Here is a 19,566-nt window from a genome sequence, read left to right on the forward strand (position 1 = left end):
GACAGCTTCCTTGACATTTGATTCCATTCCATAGGATCTTCACTGAACAAAACTTTGTTCTATCTCGAGGTTCGTAATTGAAACAGCAGGAACAAACATGAAAATTTGGTTGTGAGTTATATCAATGTCCCGAATCCTGTAGTATAAAAGCCAAAAAGCTAAAAGAAGCTGACTAGTGCAATATTTTGTCGTAGGAGAAGGAACAACAGTATCACTTTTTTCTTGCTGCTTTAGATCAAACCTACACACTTGAGAATCATGCTCGTGCACCCGCACGACATGACTTCCGGCTCGACCTGAAATTAATTCTTTGGAGTACATGAATACTGTTTTTTTGCGTTCTCTTTGGTGGGACTGGACACGACTTCTGGCTCGACCCGAAATTAATTCTTTGGAGTACATGAATACTGTTTTTTTGCGTTCTCTTTGGTGGGACTGGCCTGCTGGGACGGGGAAAGTTTAGGTCGAACTCGGAGCCATGATATTTCATCTTAAATGCTATGGTATTTCTTTTTCTGAACAATAACAAGAAACAACAATTTGTTTAGAATCCACTCAGCTAACTTACATATCAGCTCTGCAAGCAGCGACTCTTAGACGGCTGCAAAACAAAAACAAGGTGCTAATCCATAGATGGAATAAACGCAAAAGTAGAAGACCTGAAAAACTTATTGCCGCTACACGGTGAGCAGTTGAAGGATATTGCATCCATATTGCTACTACCATAAGGGCATACACACTAATATACACAGCTTATCACGGCAGGGTGATTATTCACTAATTTAAACACTTTAACCTCACAGCCAAACTAGCTTTTAACAGCAGGGCAATTACTCAATGTTGATTGTGACAACTTTCTTGGGTTTGTCCCCGGAAGACTGGGCCTGGAAACTTCGATTAAAACTCTGCATACCATGTCTCCCAGAAAGCTCTTTGAATGGATCCGGAAATCCTCCCCAAGCTGCCAGTTGACCATGGCCACCTACGATCTTTCCTGTGATTTAAAAAGATTAATAGCAAGAAGTTAGCTGAAATAGCGTAAAAAGTATAAGAGGTCTTCCAAAGAACCAAAAACAGCAATTTCTTTGAAAGGCAGCTCCAAGAGGACCATCAGCTACCTCACCTAACAAATGTAGAAATTGCCGGGATTCATGTTAAACAAAACAGGTAACCTTCATCGAATTAAGTGACCACAAATAATCAATTCCAAAATGCCAAACAAAGTTTAGACTAGAAGCACGTCCATCTTATGAAACAGGCAAACATAATTTCGCTCAAGGTGTTTACCTGATAACCACATTACTAACACGAGATAAGCCAGGAAACTGTTTGGAGTAACTGACAATGACCATGGGGAAAATATCACATATGATTTCACAAAACCATCAAAGCGAAAAATGCGCATGATCATTACAATTGTTGATCAATCACCAGACAAACTACAAGATTGTCACTATTAAACCAACTAGAAATTTACATTCTTGGGGTGTATCTAGGCGCAGGTAACATCACTTCACCAGAAATAACTGCAGGACTACACCCTCAACTGACCTGACTTCCCAGGAAAATCAAATCGATCACCATGCGAAAGCCTGTCTGTGTTGCCTCTCCAAGCTTGTTCAAACCCCAGAAGTTCATCTATGATATAGCATAACTTCAGCCTCTTACATAAGAGAAAATGATATATCAAACATAACCTTTTAACATTACTAACCTTCATTTAAGTTGTGTAGAGTCTGCATTGTGTTGACCTTACCATCTGAGTCAAGCTTCCTCGTAACTGAATGCCCCTGTAAGAAAAACATGAGTACAACTGTGAGAAGAACTATCCAAAAAAAAAAAACCAATCCTTTTCCATGCTTTAACAAGAGGAACTCGAAATGACTATTTGCAGAAGTAACAAATCTAAGATCAACAAATGCAACAAGAAAGAAGCAAAACAACACTTAGGCAACAAAGCAAGTATACTGTTGACTTGTATCAAGCATAACAACTTCAACAACAAGCGGAATACATTGTCGCATCCGGGCATGCCACACCAGAAGAATGCCTGATACGAAGGGACGAACAAGAAAACATGAAACAATTGAACCCATACGCAGGAAGACCCCCAAAAGGGAAATTTTATACCCGAAAATTTGCTGAAACTATATATGGTGAATATTTGATATCCAAGGAATCAAAATTTTCTCTTTCATTACAGGAAAATATTATTAGGGAGGGGGAAACAACATCCTGCCCTTTTTAACCAATCACTTAAGAATATTTTCCAAATCTGAGATTTAAATTTTCTCAAAGACCAAGCAGAACGAGCTGGCTAATCCGCACCTTGTCCTGAATTCCTCTGGAAATCCTGTGTGTGGCTTGACCAGTTGTTCTATCAGCTTGTTTGCTCTCTTCCAGTGTTACCTAATAAGTCAAATAACACCATTAAACAACAAACTGAACAGCACCGAAAGTTAAAAAAGAAAATATAAAAAGTCACATACTCCGTCACTTCCTGTAGTGCGTGTAGTCGTCGCGGTGTAGTATGCTCCATTAATGCCACCATAAGTCACCCTTTGGAAGCTGGCACTCCTAGTATGTGATCGATTCCCTTCTACATTGTTATGATTGGTATTAAATGAAACTTCTCTTGCTTTGCTTTTACTCTTCCCATGGTCTGTCAGATTAGGATTGCTTTAAGCAGACAAGCCCGAGCAGTATACGATAAAAGGAAAACAAGTCGATTTACCGTTGTCTTGATCCTCCGGATGCTCAACAAGCGGGTTCTTATTCGCCCAAGTAGCATCAGTAACATCATTCTCCTGCTTCTTTTCCAGCTCTCCCTCAGCATCACTGTCTAGCTCTTCAATTACTGGCCCCTTTGATCTGTTTGCGTGCTGCAAATTATCAGCAGGAGCACCGGAGCTATACACGTCAGAACCAAACAAGCCACCGAAGGGACGAGTGAAGAAAGGGTCATCAAAAGGATCCTTCCCTCCAAAAATGCTTGGAAACGTGCTCCCACGAAAACCAAAATCACCAGAATTAACAAATGGACCACCCGAAGTAGTCGAATTCTCTCGAACTTCTCTGTCTCTCTGCATCGTGTTGCTTACGATCCCCTAACCATTTCCCAATGAATATGAGAAAAAATTATAGGATTGTCAACTAGAACGCGAAACATATTGTAAGCTAAAGAATCATAAACCACAAATATATCTGTCAGGAGAATTCATTCAAACATTTCCACAACAATCGAATCAATCAATGACGCAGGTTGAAATTCTTTTCGTCGAAGCAGTTCATTCACAGTTATAACAAAATCAAAACAGAAACATGAAAAAGCAATTGAAGAATGAAGGAAATGATGATATTCTCCAATTACCTGTTTGGCGGTTTGGGTGAAATGATGTTGAAGTTGGTTGATAATGATGACATATGGGAAAGGAAGGGCGAGAGAGAAGCAGACACGTGTTAACATACCCCGGGACGCTAGATTGTTCCCGTGATTTCTCACTTTTTATTACGTGAGATCGTTTCTGTTTCTCTTTTCTCATACATACCAACGTTCCACATTTCACTTATTTTTCTCTTCAATTTATATACTAACTATTTTTATGATTCATAATAAATTCAGCTCCATAACTCAGTTTATGGTTCATACGTTTTATGATTAATATCCAATAAATAATAATAATAATAATGTTTAGAATTTGAATTTTAGTGGAGGGTTTAATGATCCAATGTGATATTACAAATAAATATATTGTTATTTTAAAAAATAATAATTTACCTCCTTATATTTTTTTAAACTGAGGCAAGTAAATTATTTCTTTATAAAGGCAATTTGCTTTATATGTAAAGATAATTTACTTGCATCTCTCTCTTTTAGTATTAAAAAAAAAAAAGAAACGAAGAACAATAATTTTGTAACGATGCCATAAATTGATAGATCCAGAAATTCTGCTAATGAGTTCTTTTTCTCCAGAAATTTCTTGCTCCATCTCTCATTAAATTAAAAGCTCTTAATTTCTCTTTTTCAGAAAGGTTCAAAATAAGATTTCAGCTTCTTAAAATGAAAATTTTATTTTAAAAACTACCATCATTGGAATATTACTTTGACACTATTAGTTCTTAATAATTTGTCTTAAAATATTAGTATAAATTATATAATAATCGTTGTATTTTTTTAAGTTATACTAAAAGTTTTATGGGGGAATTTGTTTTCCATTAAAACAAAACGGATAAACCCAATTCTCCTTTTTATTTTTCTGATTAATATTCTCCTAGTTTTAATATAATTTATTGAATAATTACAATAAAATTTATCATAATTACCGATTTTTATTATTTTTTAAAAAGTTACGAATACTCTTAAAATTAACTACCGTCTAATAAATAACCCCTAAAACAGGTTGTCTATGACTCTAGAATGGAGATTGACTGAGCCCCAAATCAGTTATTTGGAGCACATTACTTGAAAACCAGGATACTCAACTCAGTTGCATCTGCAGCAGTCTTGGGAACATTCTTTTAAACAGCCAAAGGAAACAACAAAGCCCCGAGACAAGAAGATTAAAAAGTCCAAGAATCACTATAATAGACTATTGTTCCTCGTCAGACGGATGCTGAGATTAATCTACATTTCTAGCGAACAAGGCTTACAAGTTTTACAACAACTTGGCCGGAAGCCACGCGACAACTAGCGTTTTGTATCCATATACACCCCAATTTCTTGTTGTAATAGAGAAATCTAAACATCACCATGCTAAGCATTCTCAGATCAGCTGCAATCCACCAAGTTTTCTGCACAATATCTACGTTTTTTCGACTGTTAATTCAGCAGATGGAACGCTGTAGTAGCGAATTAGTTGCATATTACAAAATGAATTTGAAGGGTGGGAAGATGGGTGCTTCCAGAGACCAGCAGCCTAAGCAAGATTGGATGCATTATAATTATGTCGTCATCCGGCTCAAAATTATTGAGCATCCAGGTCAGGCTTTGAAGGATATTCAAGACCCTGAAGGGCAGGAATTCGTCGTAAATCTTCTTCTGAGTAAGCTGGGATAAACCAGTACTTCTTATCCATCCCGAACACCTATTAAAGATAAGGTGACTTATAAGAGATACATGAACCAGAGAAAATAAGAATAACTAGTCTTGGCTTTAGTTCCAATTATGGTTTCCATAAGCAGAAGACAAACTATCACATTAACGAAATTATAAAAGCAGAGCAGAACAAAGGCAGCCTAATCACTGGCTGTAGCCCCACGTGGAGCAAAAATGAGGTAATTCTAGAGCTTCATGCTCTAATCTAATGCTGACCACTGAGATCATGCAATTCACAACTACGACCCTGGCTAATTTCCATCCCCACTTTCTATTGAGTTTCCATGTCTTGTTTTTCTCATGTTTTAAAAGAGGTGAATTGTAGTCAACTAATTACATGTTTTCCTCAAGTAAGAGGTAAACATTCACAAGTCATAAATAGGGGCCCATGTCTTTCAAGGCATGATGGGATGGAGAACACCAAATAGGCAAAGGAGGTTATTAACATATTAGATTCTTCTTATCTGAAAAAGACATTAAAACTACTAATGAAATTATTACTCCAACTAACAGAAGCAGTAGTTGAAACCTAAAAGTGAGCTTACCTGCTCAAAGTTTCTCCTCCGTCCAAGATCATAACGCCATTTTGGAGTAGTCTTCTTCTCATAAGCCTAAATGTAAATAAAAACATCAGCAACCACCCCCATGTCAACTAAGATTGTAACATATCTTCAGAAAAATAAGCCTTTATCAAGACTTGGATTCTTGAGCTATCCCTAGGGAAGATGAATCTCTTATCATCAATATCAAATTATGAGAACAAAAGAACATGCTCCTGACCTCGATGGTTGTGGTGTTGGCAGTCACCAGTGATATGTGCATAATCAGGAACCCCATTACGCTCAAAGCGAATGCCAAATTCAACACTGCAAAAATTAGATATATCATCAGCGGAGTATAGGAAAGAATCAGGAAGGGGAAGAGAAGTGCAGGAAACAGTACCAAAGGCAAGAAAAGTGGTTGCAAGACTTCCTGGAGTCCCAGGGATATCTCCGTCACTAAAGAATGCAATAAAATGCGGCAGTAATGATAGCGTAACAAGAGTAGTTTCGAGGAATGTGTAGAACTGCATAACAAAAAGAAAGTAAACAGTAACCAACTCGATATTCTAATCACATGTTTAGAGATACAAAGCAGGTAAAGAGTTTAAAAGAGATGCAACTAAAACATCAACCAGGATGCAATGCAAGTTACATTTCGGAAATGCCAAGGAAAAATATCCAGCAGAAAAGTTATCTAATTAGAAGAAACCTATTTGTATCATCATGCTAATTCAAGACCCACAAAATAATTGAGATCAACAAAGCCACCTATATGACTCATACAACATGACCACATCATACCAGGAAGAGAAGAAAATACTTGTAGTTCAATGCCCCAACACAATTGACAACCCAAACACAATGATGGTCCATCTTCAGTATGCACCTCCCACCTAAGAAGGTAACCAATTACACATTACTCTTGGGAAAAGAAAAAATTACACAATCCAACAATCTCCTACAACTTGTGTATGAAGCAACTCACAAACAGAGCAGTGATGACAGCGGGGTGGTTTTAACTGGTTGCACTTTCTACAAAAACGGATTCTACCATTCTCTGAGTCAGCTTGAAATTCAGTTCCAGTCAATGGGTCACTATCTCCTCTTTCTTCATCTACGGCTGGCCGCCAATTTGGAGGCACACCACCCGGGTCCGTAAATACAACTGAAAAATAACTCCATAATAGCATCACTAACTGCAAAAGCATTAAATTTTGTCAACTATTCAGTTCCATAGCGACAAATGCTGCACGTCATTATTCCCAATTGTAGAGAGAGAACAAAATTCAATATCAAACAAATGACAGCTTTTTCAAATGCTCAATGTTTCATGACGTCAAACGAAACAAGGAATTAGAATTGGACAACAAACAGCAGGAAGAAAAAATGAGAAATAACTCTTCCACCTTTAAAAGATTTTACGCCATCCATATCATGAAAGAGCATGCTCGATTATCCCACTTTCCCAAGAACCGGGGTACATACAGAAAAGAAATTCAAAATAAAGATAGCGACAGTATTTCATGAATTACATGCCTAGGAGAAGCATTGACTTCAAATCCGACAACAAACAGTTGACCTTCAAGCGATCATCAAGCGCACCGAATAATCTTAAATACTTAACTGACCATTAATCAAACTAATTATCTTTTCTGTGAGAGAGTTCTTACACCAAACCATTTCCTTCCAAATTAAAATATTTGACACCACCAAAATCCAAACCATGGGAAATAAATCTTTCCAACATTTCACATAATAGTTCAAATTTGCATATTGGACTGCAAAATGCAGATGCTTCTCATAGAACTTCCAATATTACTGAGCTACCAACTCAAAATAACATGCAAATAACAGCTGATCTTCCAACACAACTCCATGAAAAAAATCAGAAAAGGGATATAGATTAGAAAATTGCCCAAGAAGCTATGCATAAAGTACCACGCAGATCAATCTAAAACAAATATCCACTTCCAAATAAACAAATAGGAAAGCATCTGATTTCAATACGACAAAAACCAATATAAGAACATTTGAAAATTTTCACTAGATTCCCCAAAAATGATGGCGGTATTACCAGACAATGAAACAAGACCAAAACTACGAAGGCGAGGAGCGAGTCAAGGCCGCCGGCAGCGAGCCCAGGGCCGTAACTGGTGATCACCACCGCATAATAGCTGACGCCGACGATGCCGAGAACCAACAGTATCATGATCGACCCTAGCCCCCTCAGAGCCGTGCAGAACTTGAACACGTTCCAGGCCATCACCGCTCCAGATCTATACATAATATTATCCGATTATTCAATCACAAATCCAATATCACTAAAGAAAAACAAGACCACAATTGTTATTCAATAATAATCTGAGCTTTGGAATCGACGCCTCCCCGTGCGGTGGTGGTTAGGGTTTATGGATTCCGCCTGTGGAGTATGAGTTCAGCTACGGTGGAATCCATGACTGAAATAGAGAGAGAAAAGGGAGGGGCGATTTTAATATTTGTTCTTTCTCATGGGTAAGACTAAAATTAAATACTTTTTATTTTAACTCATCCTATTTTTATCCGCGCATTTTTGATCAATCAATTTCTGAACCTTACCTTACTAAAAATATGCCAATATTTACATATAATAGTAAGCGTGGCATATGTACGTAATCTTTCAACATAAATTAGAATAAAATATTTATATAAATTCTATTATTAATTTTTTATATATATTTAGATAATAAATCAATTCTAAGATTTTTGTTTAAAAAAATTAAATTAATAAATACAAAGATAATTCGAGAAAAAAAATACCATCAATATATCAGGAAAGTATATTTCAAAATGAGAGACGAAGAATTTGAAATATTTTTTAATATAATATTAATCAAGCAAATAAACAAAATATGTATTATTAACTAAAAATAATATTTTTAAATTCAACGATTCAAAAATAACATGATAAATTTTGTATTTATGCAAAAAGAAGAGGAATTTGTTTGATAAAAAAATCCAACAACCTCTTTGCTTATCCTTTGATTTTTGTTAGTATAGTAAGAAATGTTGGTCAATTGTGGGAAGCTGCTAACAACTTCAAGAAGCGTGTTGGGTCCTTGCCTGTTGTGGTCATGGTCAGTGGGTGAACATCTAGAAGCCTATTAACATTTATTAAATTGAAAATTAAGTAGAAGATAATTATTTTAAATGAAAGGGCATGTACACTTTAGCTAAAAAATTTGACTTTCTTGAAAAAGGTCATAATAAATTAGGAGATTAGGTTAGTTAATTTTATCCTTTGCCGAATCAAACACGCCTTTTAGCAATTCGGTGAATTTAAGGTTTTACAGTTAAGAGGATGTGAGTTCAAATTTTGCGAATGTAGATTTAATGATTAATTTAGAAATATTGATATATAGTTGATAATAATAGTATGTTATCTGATTTTGAAATTATTTTTTTTTTGGTAAATTTATTTCATCTTTATTTTAAATTAATTTTATATATTTTTTATTGGTGTGTTGAATATTTATTAGATGAATTATGCAAAGAAATTTTTTCAAAAAATGTAAATAAGAGTGGAATTTCATTTTTTTTTTCATTTTTAGAAAAAAATTATATGCGTATCTCAAAATAAAAATTTGTTTAACTTTGTTTTGAATTCCGCTTTCTATTTTCCCATATTAATTTTCTCATGGGCCAGCCGGCAGCTCCATGATGGGGCATAAAATGGGCTTAAAGTGAATCCAACCCAGAGCCCAATGACAATACTTTACCAGGGCTGGCCCAATGCATCTGCTATGATTTAGGATTTAATTATTAGTTATTTTTATTTTGCCAGTACTAAGACTGATTTTGATTGAAATTAGCGACGTTCCACAACAATCTCATAGACAGCCATGTATTCTATCAATACAGTATTGGATCCTGAGGACAAGAAAGCACGTGAGGCTCATTGGGTTCGTCCCCGACTTTGACCCTCTGACACGCGAGTAATTTAGGGGTGGCAGATTAGTCGAGCCAGCTCGAGCTCGAGCTCAAAGAATGTTGTTCACCAGCTCGCGAGCTGGTGAATATTTTTTATTTTTTTTTTATATATGTTTTAATTTTTGAATTCTTTATATATTTAATTTTATATTTAATATTTGATCAGTTTTATAATCAAAATTGACCATATATTATAATTATTAATCAATATCATATATTTTATTTTAGATAATAATAAATTATGGTACTTTTATTTATACATTAAATCTTTATACTAAAATAAATTTAATCAACAACTTAATAAATTATAATATTTTTTATAATTATAATTATTGTTTAATATTATATATAGAACTTTATGCTATATTTTAATATATATTTGTATTACGTTAACATTTTTTAAATTGACAAGTAATTGACTTATAATTTTTTATTATTTATAAAATTTTGTCAAAATTTAGTAATTCCTATGAATTAATCTAAAAATCATAATAATAATAATAACAACAACATAATAATAATAATGATAATAATGAGAGTTGAACAATTCTAATTATTATTTTATTATATATATAATGAGATTAAAAAGTTTAATCAATAATTACGATAACTTAAAATTTGAGCACCTAATTCATACGAAATTTTAATATATACAAGATTGTGTCCATTAGATCATATCAGACGATATGATTTAAAATCACATGGCCTAATTCAACGATACACCGTCTTGAATGATTATATTTATATTCTAAGTATGATATCTCGACATCCGTATATCCAATAAATCTAAAATTTTACCAAATGTATTTTTTTGTAAGTTTTATCATATCTAACGGTTTGATCTGAATTTTGATGGTCCAATTAACCCATGTTGTTCAACAATGTAAGATGATAGTTACATCAATGTTATACTAACATTTATAAATATATAAATTTTACAGATTGTGAATATATACTAATTTCAACTATATCTATGTAAATTTTCATAATTTGATCTCATGATTTAAAATAATAATAATAATGATGATGATGATGATGATGATGATGGTTGAACAATTACAATTATTATTTTATTATATATATAATGAGATTAAAAAGTTTAATCAATAATTAAGATATTTTAAAATTCGGACACCTGATTCATACGAAATTTAAATATATACAAAACTGTGTCCATTAGATCATATCAAACGATATGATTTAAAATCACATGACTTGATTCAACGATACACCGTCTTGAATGATTACTCTTATGTGCGAGTACGATATCTCGACATCCGTATATCCAATAAGTCTAAAACTTTACCAAATATATTTTTTTGTAAGTTTTATCATATCTAACGATTTGATCTGAATTTTAATGTCCCGATTAACCTATATTGTTCAATAATATAAGATGATAGTTATATCGATGTTATACTAACATTTATAAATATATAAATTTTATAAATTATGAACATATATTAATTTCAACTATATCTATATAAAAATTTTATGATTCGATCTCATAATTTTAAATAATAATAATAATAATATAATAATAATAATAATAATAATAATAATACCAAAAGTCAAATCAAAAACCCCTCTTTCTCTTTCTTTTCATCGTTTCTTCTTCCTTTTTCTTTCTTTCTCTCTCTCTTTCTCTTTCTACCTCCATTCTTTCCCCTCTCTTATTTCTTCCTCAAACATCTTAGAACCCTAGACCCCCAAATTCACGGCGACAAGAAAAGCTCGTCGGTAGCGACGAGGTAATCCTTCTCTCTGTTGACACAAGGTTGCTTCTGCAATTGACTGGTGCAAAATATCCTAAAAATCTTATCTTACAAACTAAAGTTTTAGAAGTTTTACAAACTAAAAATATTTGGAATTGCTTTTGCCAATATCACCAACGAAAAGTCTGTTTTTGATGTTCTGTTGTTGCTTGTTGCTGTTCTGTTGTTGGTTGTCGCTGCTGTTTGTCGCTCGCGTTCGAGCTCGGCAGCTCGAGCTCGAGCTCGTGAAATCGAACTCGAGTTCGAGAGCGAGCTCGAGAATAGAGTGTCGAGCTCGAGCTCGACAAAAATGATCGAGCTCGACTCGAGCTCAACTCGTTGCCAGGGCTATGCGAGTTAGTAAGGTCAAATCGAATAGAAAATGTGCGATCAAAAGTTAAACAACTCGAATATAAATAAATGTCAATTACCTCAAATAACAGTGCGTCGAAGTATTTATACGACCCAGGCGGTTACTGTTGTTTAAGCCACGTGTCCTCATCTAAGAAGCAAGCGTCCTCGATCGGACAGTCCTCAGATCTCGGGGTCTTCTTTCTCAAAATGGATCCGGGATTGGACTATTCGACCCGTTTTCCTCGGTGCGCCGATCCTAAGCTAATAAATGAAGAAAATACCCTTTATTAAAGATATTTTTGGTACTTCACATTAAAATTGGGGTTTCCCCATCAAAGACGAATCGTTAATTTTTTTATGGTCCTTCATGATGCATGTATAATTAATTTTTCTGAATTATTTGGTGCACATATATAAAATATATATATATATAGGGGGCATGTATAATTGCAATAATGCACCCTTATCCCATCTTGCCTCAGTTTATAGCTGCTGCAAAGCCTGCAATAGACTTATCCTCAAACCAAATGCATACCCCTCCATAGTGGGAGTGGGAAAGATATGGAAGAGAAGGGAAGAGTAGTGTGTGTAACAGGTGGGACTGGATTCGTGGCTTCATGGCTTATCATGAGACTTCTTCAACATGGCTACTCTGTCAACACTACTGTTAGGCCCCAATCCCATTCTTCAGGTTTGATAATTTATATACCTGGCATGTGTATGTTAAATGCAATAATTATGGTGGCGTACAAATACCGTACAAATACCATATATATATGACATTGTGGCGTTTAATTTGGTGCAGTTTCAGGCAGCACGAGAGATATAGGCTTTCTAACGAACCTGCCGGGCGCATCGGAAAGGCTGCGTGTTTTCACGGCGGATCTTGAAAATCCAGACAGCTTTGCAGCAGCAATTGAAGGATGCGTGGGGGTGTTTCATGTCGCGCACCCACTCAACTACCGGAACGAAGAAACTGAAGAAACGATCATCGACAAGTGCATCGGAGCAACTCTAGGCATCCTGACTGCGTGCGTTGAGACGAAGAGCGTGAGGCGGGTCGTGTACACGTCTAGCGTGTCGGCGGTGATGTTCAACGACGAGGTTGAGGGAGGTGCAGTGCTTGACGAGGGCTGGTGGAGTGATGTTGATTATATTAGAAATGAGAAGTTTCATGGAGGCTCTTACTACATTTCCAAGACGCTTACTGAAAGGGCAGCTCTTGAATTTGCAGAGAAGCATTCGCTGGATCTTGTCACGGTGAACCTGACTTGGACTCATGGCCCCTTCATTTGTCCCAATTGGCCTTTGTCCGTCAACTCAGCACTGGCTATGATGATTAGTATGAATTTCTGTACCTGTTGATTAATTACTCTAACATTGTAGGGATGTTCTAATTCATACTGAATTTGATCGAACATTTTTAATTATATGACAAATACAATATGCCTATCGTGTTGTTAGTGTACATTTCAAGAAAAGTGCCCCTATTAATAGCAAATGTATCACACTTACTCTGTGATTAATTTAATATTGATTTGGATAAGAATTTTTCTACGTTACATACTTTTTGATATATTGAAAGTGAGATATAGTTATGATGCTCTTATGCAGGAAACGAGTATCAAATCCAATGCTTTCCAAACATGCCTTTTGTCCACATCGACGATGTTGCAAGTGCGCACATATTCCTTTTTGAGTATCCAGAAGCCAAAGGGAGATACATTTGTTGTGCTGTTGAGATCACAATAGATAAGTTATATGAATTTCTTTCTACACAATATCCTGAGAAAAAGATATCAAGTGCAGAGTAAGTTGTGGTCGATTTTTCCTCTATATATATATATGTCTGAGAACATCACTCTAATTCTAAACATTCTTTTGCAGTTCTTGCACTAACAAGGCAATAAAACTGGTTAGATTTTCATCAAAGAAACTATTGGATGCTGGTTTCAAGTACAAATATGGCCTGGAGGAGATGTTTGATGAAGCAATTCAATGTTGCAGACAGAAGGGCTTTCTCTGATGATTATGTTGTTCTGTATCTCTGATTATAAATAATATCGACCTCATGTGTTAATTTTTAAATAAATATTCTAAAGATAGTAAATTTTTAAATTTATTCTATATGATTAATTGAAAATTTATTTATTTAATTTTGTATTTTTTGTATGAGCTCGAATTTGAGTTTAAACTTGAAATTTTGCCAAGCTTAACCTGTCTAATAATTAGGGAAGGTCTTGGCTTTACCCATTAAGTATTTTGTTTTTTTTGTAATAAGTTTCAGAAAATAAAATTTTAAAATGAATGAAGTAATTCTACGTGTTTTTCACAATGATATCACAATAATATATTAATATTTAACTTATTAATAATTTTTATGATCTTTCAAACAATAAAATAATAAAAATTAACTGTTCTATTAATCTAAAGTAATGGTATCACGAGAATATATTACTAAATTTATTTTCTTTACTAAAAATATTTTATGGTAGTTTGATTGATAAAAAAAATTATTTAGATTTTCAATAAGTGTAAATTTATTATTTTTTTTTAAATTTAAATAATTATCTTGACTTTATTCAAATACTAAACTGTTATTAATAATTAAATTATATAATTGGGTAGAAATCAAAATTTTAAGAACCAAGAAGATATTATTAGAATTTAATTTGGAGTTGCCATTACCGAAGTAAAAGAGATAAAAAAAAAAAAAAAACTCCAAAAAAATTTGCAAAATACCAATATATTAACAAAAGCAATATATTATTCAAAAATTTTACAAAATTTAAGAATTTTCAGATGTGAAGTAAAATCTAGTCTTACATATTTTATAAATTTTTACATCTTATAAAATATTTCATAATTCATAAGATTGTAGAACTTATTTTTTAAAATAAATTTTTAAAATATTTGAATAAAATTAAGATTATTGAGGTTAAAATGTCAGTAATGAAAATTTATAGTAATTAATGTGTTTTAAAAAGTTTACAAGGTGCTAAAAGTCCGCATACATAAGGCCACCGAAAGGCTATCTCCTTGATAACTAGCATATCTATCATCGATCAATTTAGGATTAAATGCATTTTTTATTCGGTAATTTAGGTTATTTGATGTTTTTATTGGTTCTTTAATTTTATAAGATAGTATTTTAATTCTATATTTTTTTAATTTTTTAATTTCAATTCTTTTTTTTTCTCCATCGAAGTTTATTATTTTCAACGAAGAAATACATATGCATCTTACATGAACTTTTAAAACTGGGACCACTGTTTATATTGGTTCATTTTTTTCAGCATTTCAGTTTTTCTTTTTTTTTTTTTCGAAAAAAGGTAAATTTCATAAAAGAGAATAGAGGTATAATACAACAGTGTTCAGGTGCTAGCATCTCCCTCTACAGGCTAAGGGATACGCCACAATCTATAAAGTGTACTAGTACTAACAGAACTCGACAAGTTAATACTAAAAATACGTAGTGTGACATTCTCTATAATAATACTAGCGAATATAGCAAAAGAAATATTATTTTAAAAAGTTGAAAAATATCAAATAAATTAAATTACAAAATCAAAAATACATTTAGCCTGTGACTTTATAACTACTGGGATACGCTTTCTTGAAACCAACCCATTTTCAGTTTTCACCCCACAATATATATATTGTGGGAGAGAGATGGAGGAGAAAGGAAGAGTTTGTGTAACAGGTGGAAGTGGATTTGTGGCTTCATGGCTTATCATGAGGCTTCTTCAACATGGCTACTCTGCCAACACTACTGTCAGAACCCAATCCCATTCTTCAGGTTTCTTTTATTTCTCTTTCATTTTATGCTGATCGCGTTTAAACGATTATTTTATCTAAAAATTTAAATTATTTAAAAGAAAAATCACTTAATGTGCAATATCTTAATACACACGCCTTAAGAGCAAACTCTGCATGTGAATTCGACTCTAATTCTATGTTAAACGATCATTTTATCTAAATATTGAAGCTGTTAGAAAGAAAGATTACATGTTTTTGAAATGGAATACAATCTTTACGCGATTTCAGGCAGCAAGCGAGACATCAGCTTCCTAACAAACCTGCCAGGTGCATCAGAGCGACTACAAGTTTTCAGCGCAGACTTTGAAAATCCGGATAGCTTTGAAGCAGCAATTGAAGGATGCACGGGGGTGTTTCACGTCGCTCACCCATTCGACTTCGAGGGCAAAGACGCTGAGGAAATGATCACCAGCTTGTCTGTTAGAGCAACTCTCGGCATTCTTGACGCATGCCTTAAAGTAAAGACCGTTAGACGTGTCGTGTACACGTCGAGCATATGGACAGTAATGTTCAACGATGAGGGACGTGTCGTGGACGAGGGCTCGTGGAGTGATGTAGATTATACGAGAAACTTGAAGTTTTTTGGAGATGCTGACGCTATTTCCAAAACTATTACAGAGAGGGCAGCTCTTGAATTCGCAGAAAAGCATTCCTTGGATCTTGTCTCGGTGCTCCCTACTTGGATTCATGGCCCCTTCATTTGTCCTAACTGCCCTTTGTCAGTCTACTCAGCATTGGCTATGATCATTAGTATGTCTGTTTATTACCTGTTAATTAATATAATTACTCTAATTAACTTCATATTATAGGTTTGAACATATTAAGGATCTTTAGTAATGTGATAAAATCTCAAGGGATGTATGTGTATTTGTTCCCAACATAATCTAACAAGAAGTTGTGCAGATAGCCGGGAGAAACATCACATTGATAAATATTATGTACATTACATGAATCGTTTATTTTGACACTGGATGAGATATATTATTATGCACTTATGTAGGAAACATGGATCAAATATTCCAATACTTTCCAAACATGCCTTTTGTGCACATCGACGATGTTGCCAATGCACATATATTCCTTTTCGAGTATCCAGAAGCCAAAGGGAGGTACATTTGCTCCGGTATTCAAATCACAGTAGATAAGTTATACGAGTTTCTTTCTGTGCGGTATCCTGAATTTAATAAAATATTGAGCTCAGAGTAAGTTGCGGTCGGTCGTTTTTTTTTTAACTATTTTGTTCTAATCACATTAATTAGAAGAATATAACTGCTTCTTTGTATTTTGCAGCTGTTTAACTAATAGAGCAATAAAAGTGGCTAGCTATTCATCAAAGAAACTATTGAATGCTGGTTTCAAGTATAAATTGGGCTGGAGGAGATGTTTGATGAAGCCATTCAATGCTGCAAACAGAGGGGTGTGCTCTGATAATGTTGTTTTCTAGATCTTAATAAGCAGCATTGTCTTCCTCTACTTATGTTGTCTTCTGTATCCTAAGAAGCACTGTCTTTTACTTCTCTGTCTCTGTTTGTTTGTTTATGTTTTCATTTTCAGTTTTCAATAAATAATATTTAAATTATTTTAGGTTTTGAAACAGAATTAAAATTTTCAGATTATATAATCTAAAGTATTTGACGAAAATTTATAAGATACTAAAATTACATTTAGATGGAATAATTTGAATTTGAAAGATGGATTTTGAATGACTTCATATAAAATAAATTTGAAATTCGTTAATATTTCACTAAACATAGTTCAAAATCCTTTGTAATGGGAATCATCGAACCATGTCAAAGACTTTTATGAATAGGGTGTTAATTTATAAAAAAAAAAAATGAAAAGAAAGAAAGCGAAAGATAGATAAAACACGTTTCTTGCACTAAAACGTAAAATCTGACAATGCTAAAAACATGTGGCCGCTATGAAGTTCCAGCAAGTTAAAGCACAAGTGGCTTATCCAACGACTAGGGCAGTACACAGAGTAGTGATAAGCGGCGGGGAGAGAGATCAGAGATGGAAGAGGATGATCAGAAGAAGAAGGGAAGAGTGTGCGTCACAGGTGGAACTGGGTTTGTGGCGTCATGGCTTATAATGAAGCTTCTTCAAGTTGGCTATTCCGTCAACACTACTATGAGGCCCCAATCCCATTCTTCAGGTTTGATTAGGGATTTCTTTTTTCTTGAAAACATGTTAGACACCAATTCAACGCGTTTTTAGGGCATGTTTGTTCCTTTTTTTTAGCTTGCTTTGTTTAATTTTTAATGTTTTTTTTAGTATATCAGGTTATCTTTGTGTCAAGTTCCGTAATGTTTTGGGTTTAGTAAAAACATCCACCGCGTTTTAGGGCATGTTTTTCCATTTTTCAGCGTACTTTGTTTAATTTTCGTATAAATTTTTCTTTTTATAGTTTTCGGGTATAACATTTTACCGCGTTATTACTAGTATGTTAGGCTATTTTTGGACCAAGTTGGTGTAATTTTTTCTGAGTTATAGGCATAAATTCACCGTGTTTTAGGGCCTGTTTATCCATTTTTCAAGAGTTGCTTTATTTCATTTTAATATTTTCGGTAGTTCTCGTTCGTGCTTTTTACAAATACTAAAAAGAATACATGCAATTTCAGGCAGCAAGAAAGATATTAGCTACTTGAAGAACCTGCCAGGTGCACAGGAAAGACTGCAAGTTTTCCCTGCAGATCTTGAAAATCCAGATAGCTTTGAAGCAGCAATTGAAGGATGCATAGGAGTGTTTCATGTTGCTCATCCGATCGACTTCCAAGAAACTGAAGAAATGATCACCAAGAAGTCGGTTAAAGGAACTTTAGGCATTCTGGAGGCATGCCTTAAAGCAAAGACCGTGAAACGGGTTGTGTATACGTCTAGTGCATTTACTGTAATGTTCAACAACGATGGTCCAGACACTGTCGTGGACGAGAGCTCATGGACTGATGTAGATTATGTCAGAAATGCTAATTATTTTGGAGCTTCTTACAGCATTTCCAAGACACTTACTGAAAGGGCAGCTCTTGAATTCGCAGAAAAGCATTCATTGGATCTTGTCTCAGTGATCCCAACATGGGTTAACGGCCCCTTCATCTGTCCTAACATCCCTGGCTCTGTTACCGGATCACTGGCTATGATTCTTGGTATGTCTTTGCCTTGTACTCGATTTTCCTTGTTAATACTAATTGGTTCAGGAAAAAATTCCAGCAAATATGTATTATGATAGACATACATATTGTGCTCTTGTGCAGGAAAAGAGAATGAAGTCCAGTATTTCAATATTAATCCTTTTGTGCATATAGATGACGTTGCCAGCGCACACATATTTCTTTTTGAGTATCCAGAAGCCAGAGGGAGGTACATTTGCTCCGCCGTTGAAATCACAATGGATGAGTTATATGAGTTTCTTTCTACCCGGTATCCAGAGTTAAAGATATTGAGCCCACAGTAAGTTGCAATCAGTTTTAATTTCTCTGTTTCTTTATCAAGTCCGGAGCAAATAACTCTAACCGTATTTGCTTACTTTCTTTGCAGATCTTTAGATGATAATACATTAAAATTTTCATCGAAGAAACTGTTGGATGCTGGTTTCAGGTATAAATACGGACTCGAGGAAATATTTGATCAAGCAATCGAATGTTGCAAACAGAAGGGCTTTCTTTGATTATACTTGTATCCTATGTCAGGCCCTGTTTATTTTGTGATACGAGTTATTTGGGTGAAAAGATAAAAACAAAAAAAACAAAAACCTGTATCTATATATCAATATGAATTCTCTTTAAGTTTCTACGTTCTCCTTTTTACCTTTAATACATGGAAATTAATTTTTCCATTTAAACCAACATAAAAGTTTTCAGGTTTGTGAATTCCCAAGATATTGCTATCCATGTTAATAGCTGTCTGATTTGATTATATAACGTCATATTAGATACAGAAACCATATCGTTTCACTCTTATGATCTCATTACACATATATTACTCTCCAGAAAAGTGACCTTAATCCTGATAATCAATGTCCTTATTCTGCGTTTGCCGT

General features: G+C 34.3%; 4 protein-coding genes and 1 pseudogene across 5 annotated transcripts; 3 read left to right on the forward strand and 2 right to left on the reverse strand.

The window, feature by feature from the left end:
- Positions 1–484: 484 nt before the first annotated feature.
- On the reverse strand, positions 485–3,516 carry LOC105171251 (myeloid leukemia factor). Of its 2 annotated transcripts, none has more exons than XM_011092322.3 (7): positions 3,371–3,516; positions 2,735–3,107; positions 2,490–2,662; positions 2,329–2,409; positions 1,715–1,790; positions 1,552–1,638; positions 485–989 (listed from the first exon to the last, which is right to left on the reverse strand). In XM_011092322.3, the coding sequence occupies exons 1-7, from the start codon at positions 3,464–3,466 to the stop codon at positions 898–900; spliced, it is 978 nt and encodes a 325-aa protein (XP_011090624.2). In that variant the 5' UTR covers positions 3,467–3,516; the 3' UTR covers positions 485–897. The 2 variants fall into 2 exon arrangements, with proteins under 2 accessions (XP_011090624.2, XP_011090610.2); XM_011092308.3 differs by having other exon boundaries at positions 485–994.
- Positions 3,517–4,560: 1,044 nt separating this feature from the next.
- On the reverse strand, positions 4,561–8,148 carry LOC105171269 (putative protein S-acyltransferase 14). Its single transcript, XM_011092328.3, has 7 exons — positions 7,712–8,148; positions 6,623–6,833; positions 6,439–6,530; positions 6,038–6,161; positions 5,876–5,961; positions 5,641–5,706; positions 4,561–5,084 (listed from the first exon to the last, which is right to left on the reverse strand). The coding sequence occupies exons 1-7, from the start codon at positions 7,919–7,921 to the stop codon at positions 4,965–4,967; spliced, it is 909 nt and encodes a 302-aa protein (XP_011090630.1). The 5' UTR covers positions 7,922–8,148; the 3' UTR covers positions 4,561–4,964.
- A 3,065-nt stretch (positions 8,149–11,213) lies between these two features.
- Positions 11,214–13,838, forward strand: LOC105171274 (vestitone reductase). The gene is made up of 5 exons (XM_088878415.1): positions 11,214–11,354; positions 12,194–12,402; positions 12,517–13,053; positions 13,326–13,521; positions 13,599–13,838. Exons 2-5 carry the CDS (start codon positions 12,273–12,275, stop codon positions 13,735–13,737), a joined length of 1,002 nt encoding a protein of 333 aa, XP_088734541.1. The 5' UTR covers positions 11,214–11,354; positions 12,194–12,272; the 3' UTR covers positions 13,738–13,838.
- Positions 13,839–15,383: 1,545 nt separating this feature from the next.
- Positions 15,384–16,958, forward strand: LOC105171281 (vestitone reductase-like; annotated as a pseudogene).
- A 470-nt stretch (positions 16,959–17,428) lies between these two features.
- LOC105171285 (vestitone reductase) lies at positions 17,429–19,317 on the forward strand. Its single transcript, XM_011092342.3, has 4 exons — positions 17,429–17,685; positions 18,152–18,673; positions 18,782–18,977; positions 19,065–19,317. Exons 1-4 carry the CDS (start codon positions 17,544–17,546, stop codon positions 19,192–19,194), a joined length of 990 nt encoding a protein of 329 aa, XP_011090644.2. The 5' UTR covers positions 17,429–17,543; the 3' UTR covers positions 19,195–19,317.
- Positions 19,318–19,566: the final 249 nt, after the last annotated feature.

This window comes from Sesamum indicum, linkage group LG1 (genome assembly GCF_026168435.1).
Source record: "Sesamum indicum cultivar Baizhima isolate 11 linkage group LG1, ASM2616843v1, whole genome shotgun sequence".
Taxonomy (NCBI): domain Eukaryota; kingdom Viridiplantae; phylum Streptophyta; class Magnoliopsida; order Lamiales; family Pedaliaceae; genus Sesamum; species Sesamum indicum.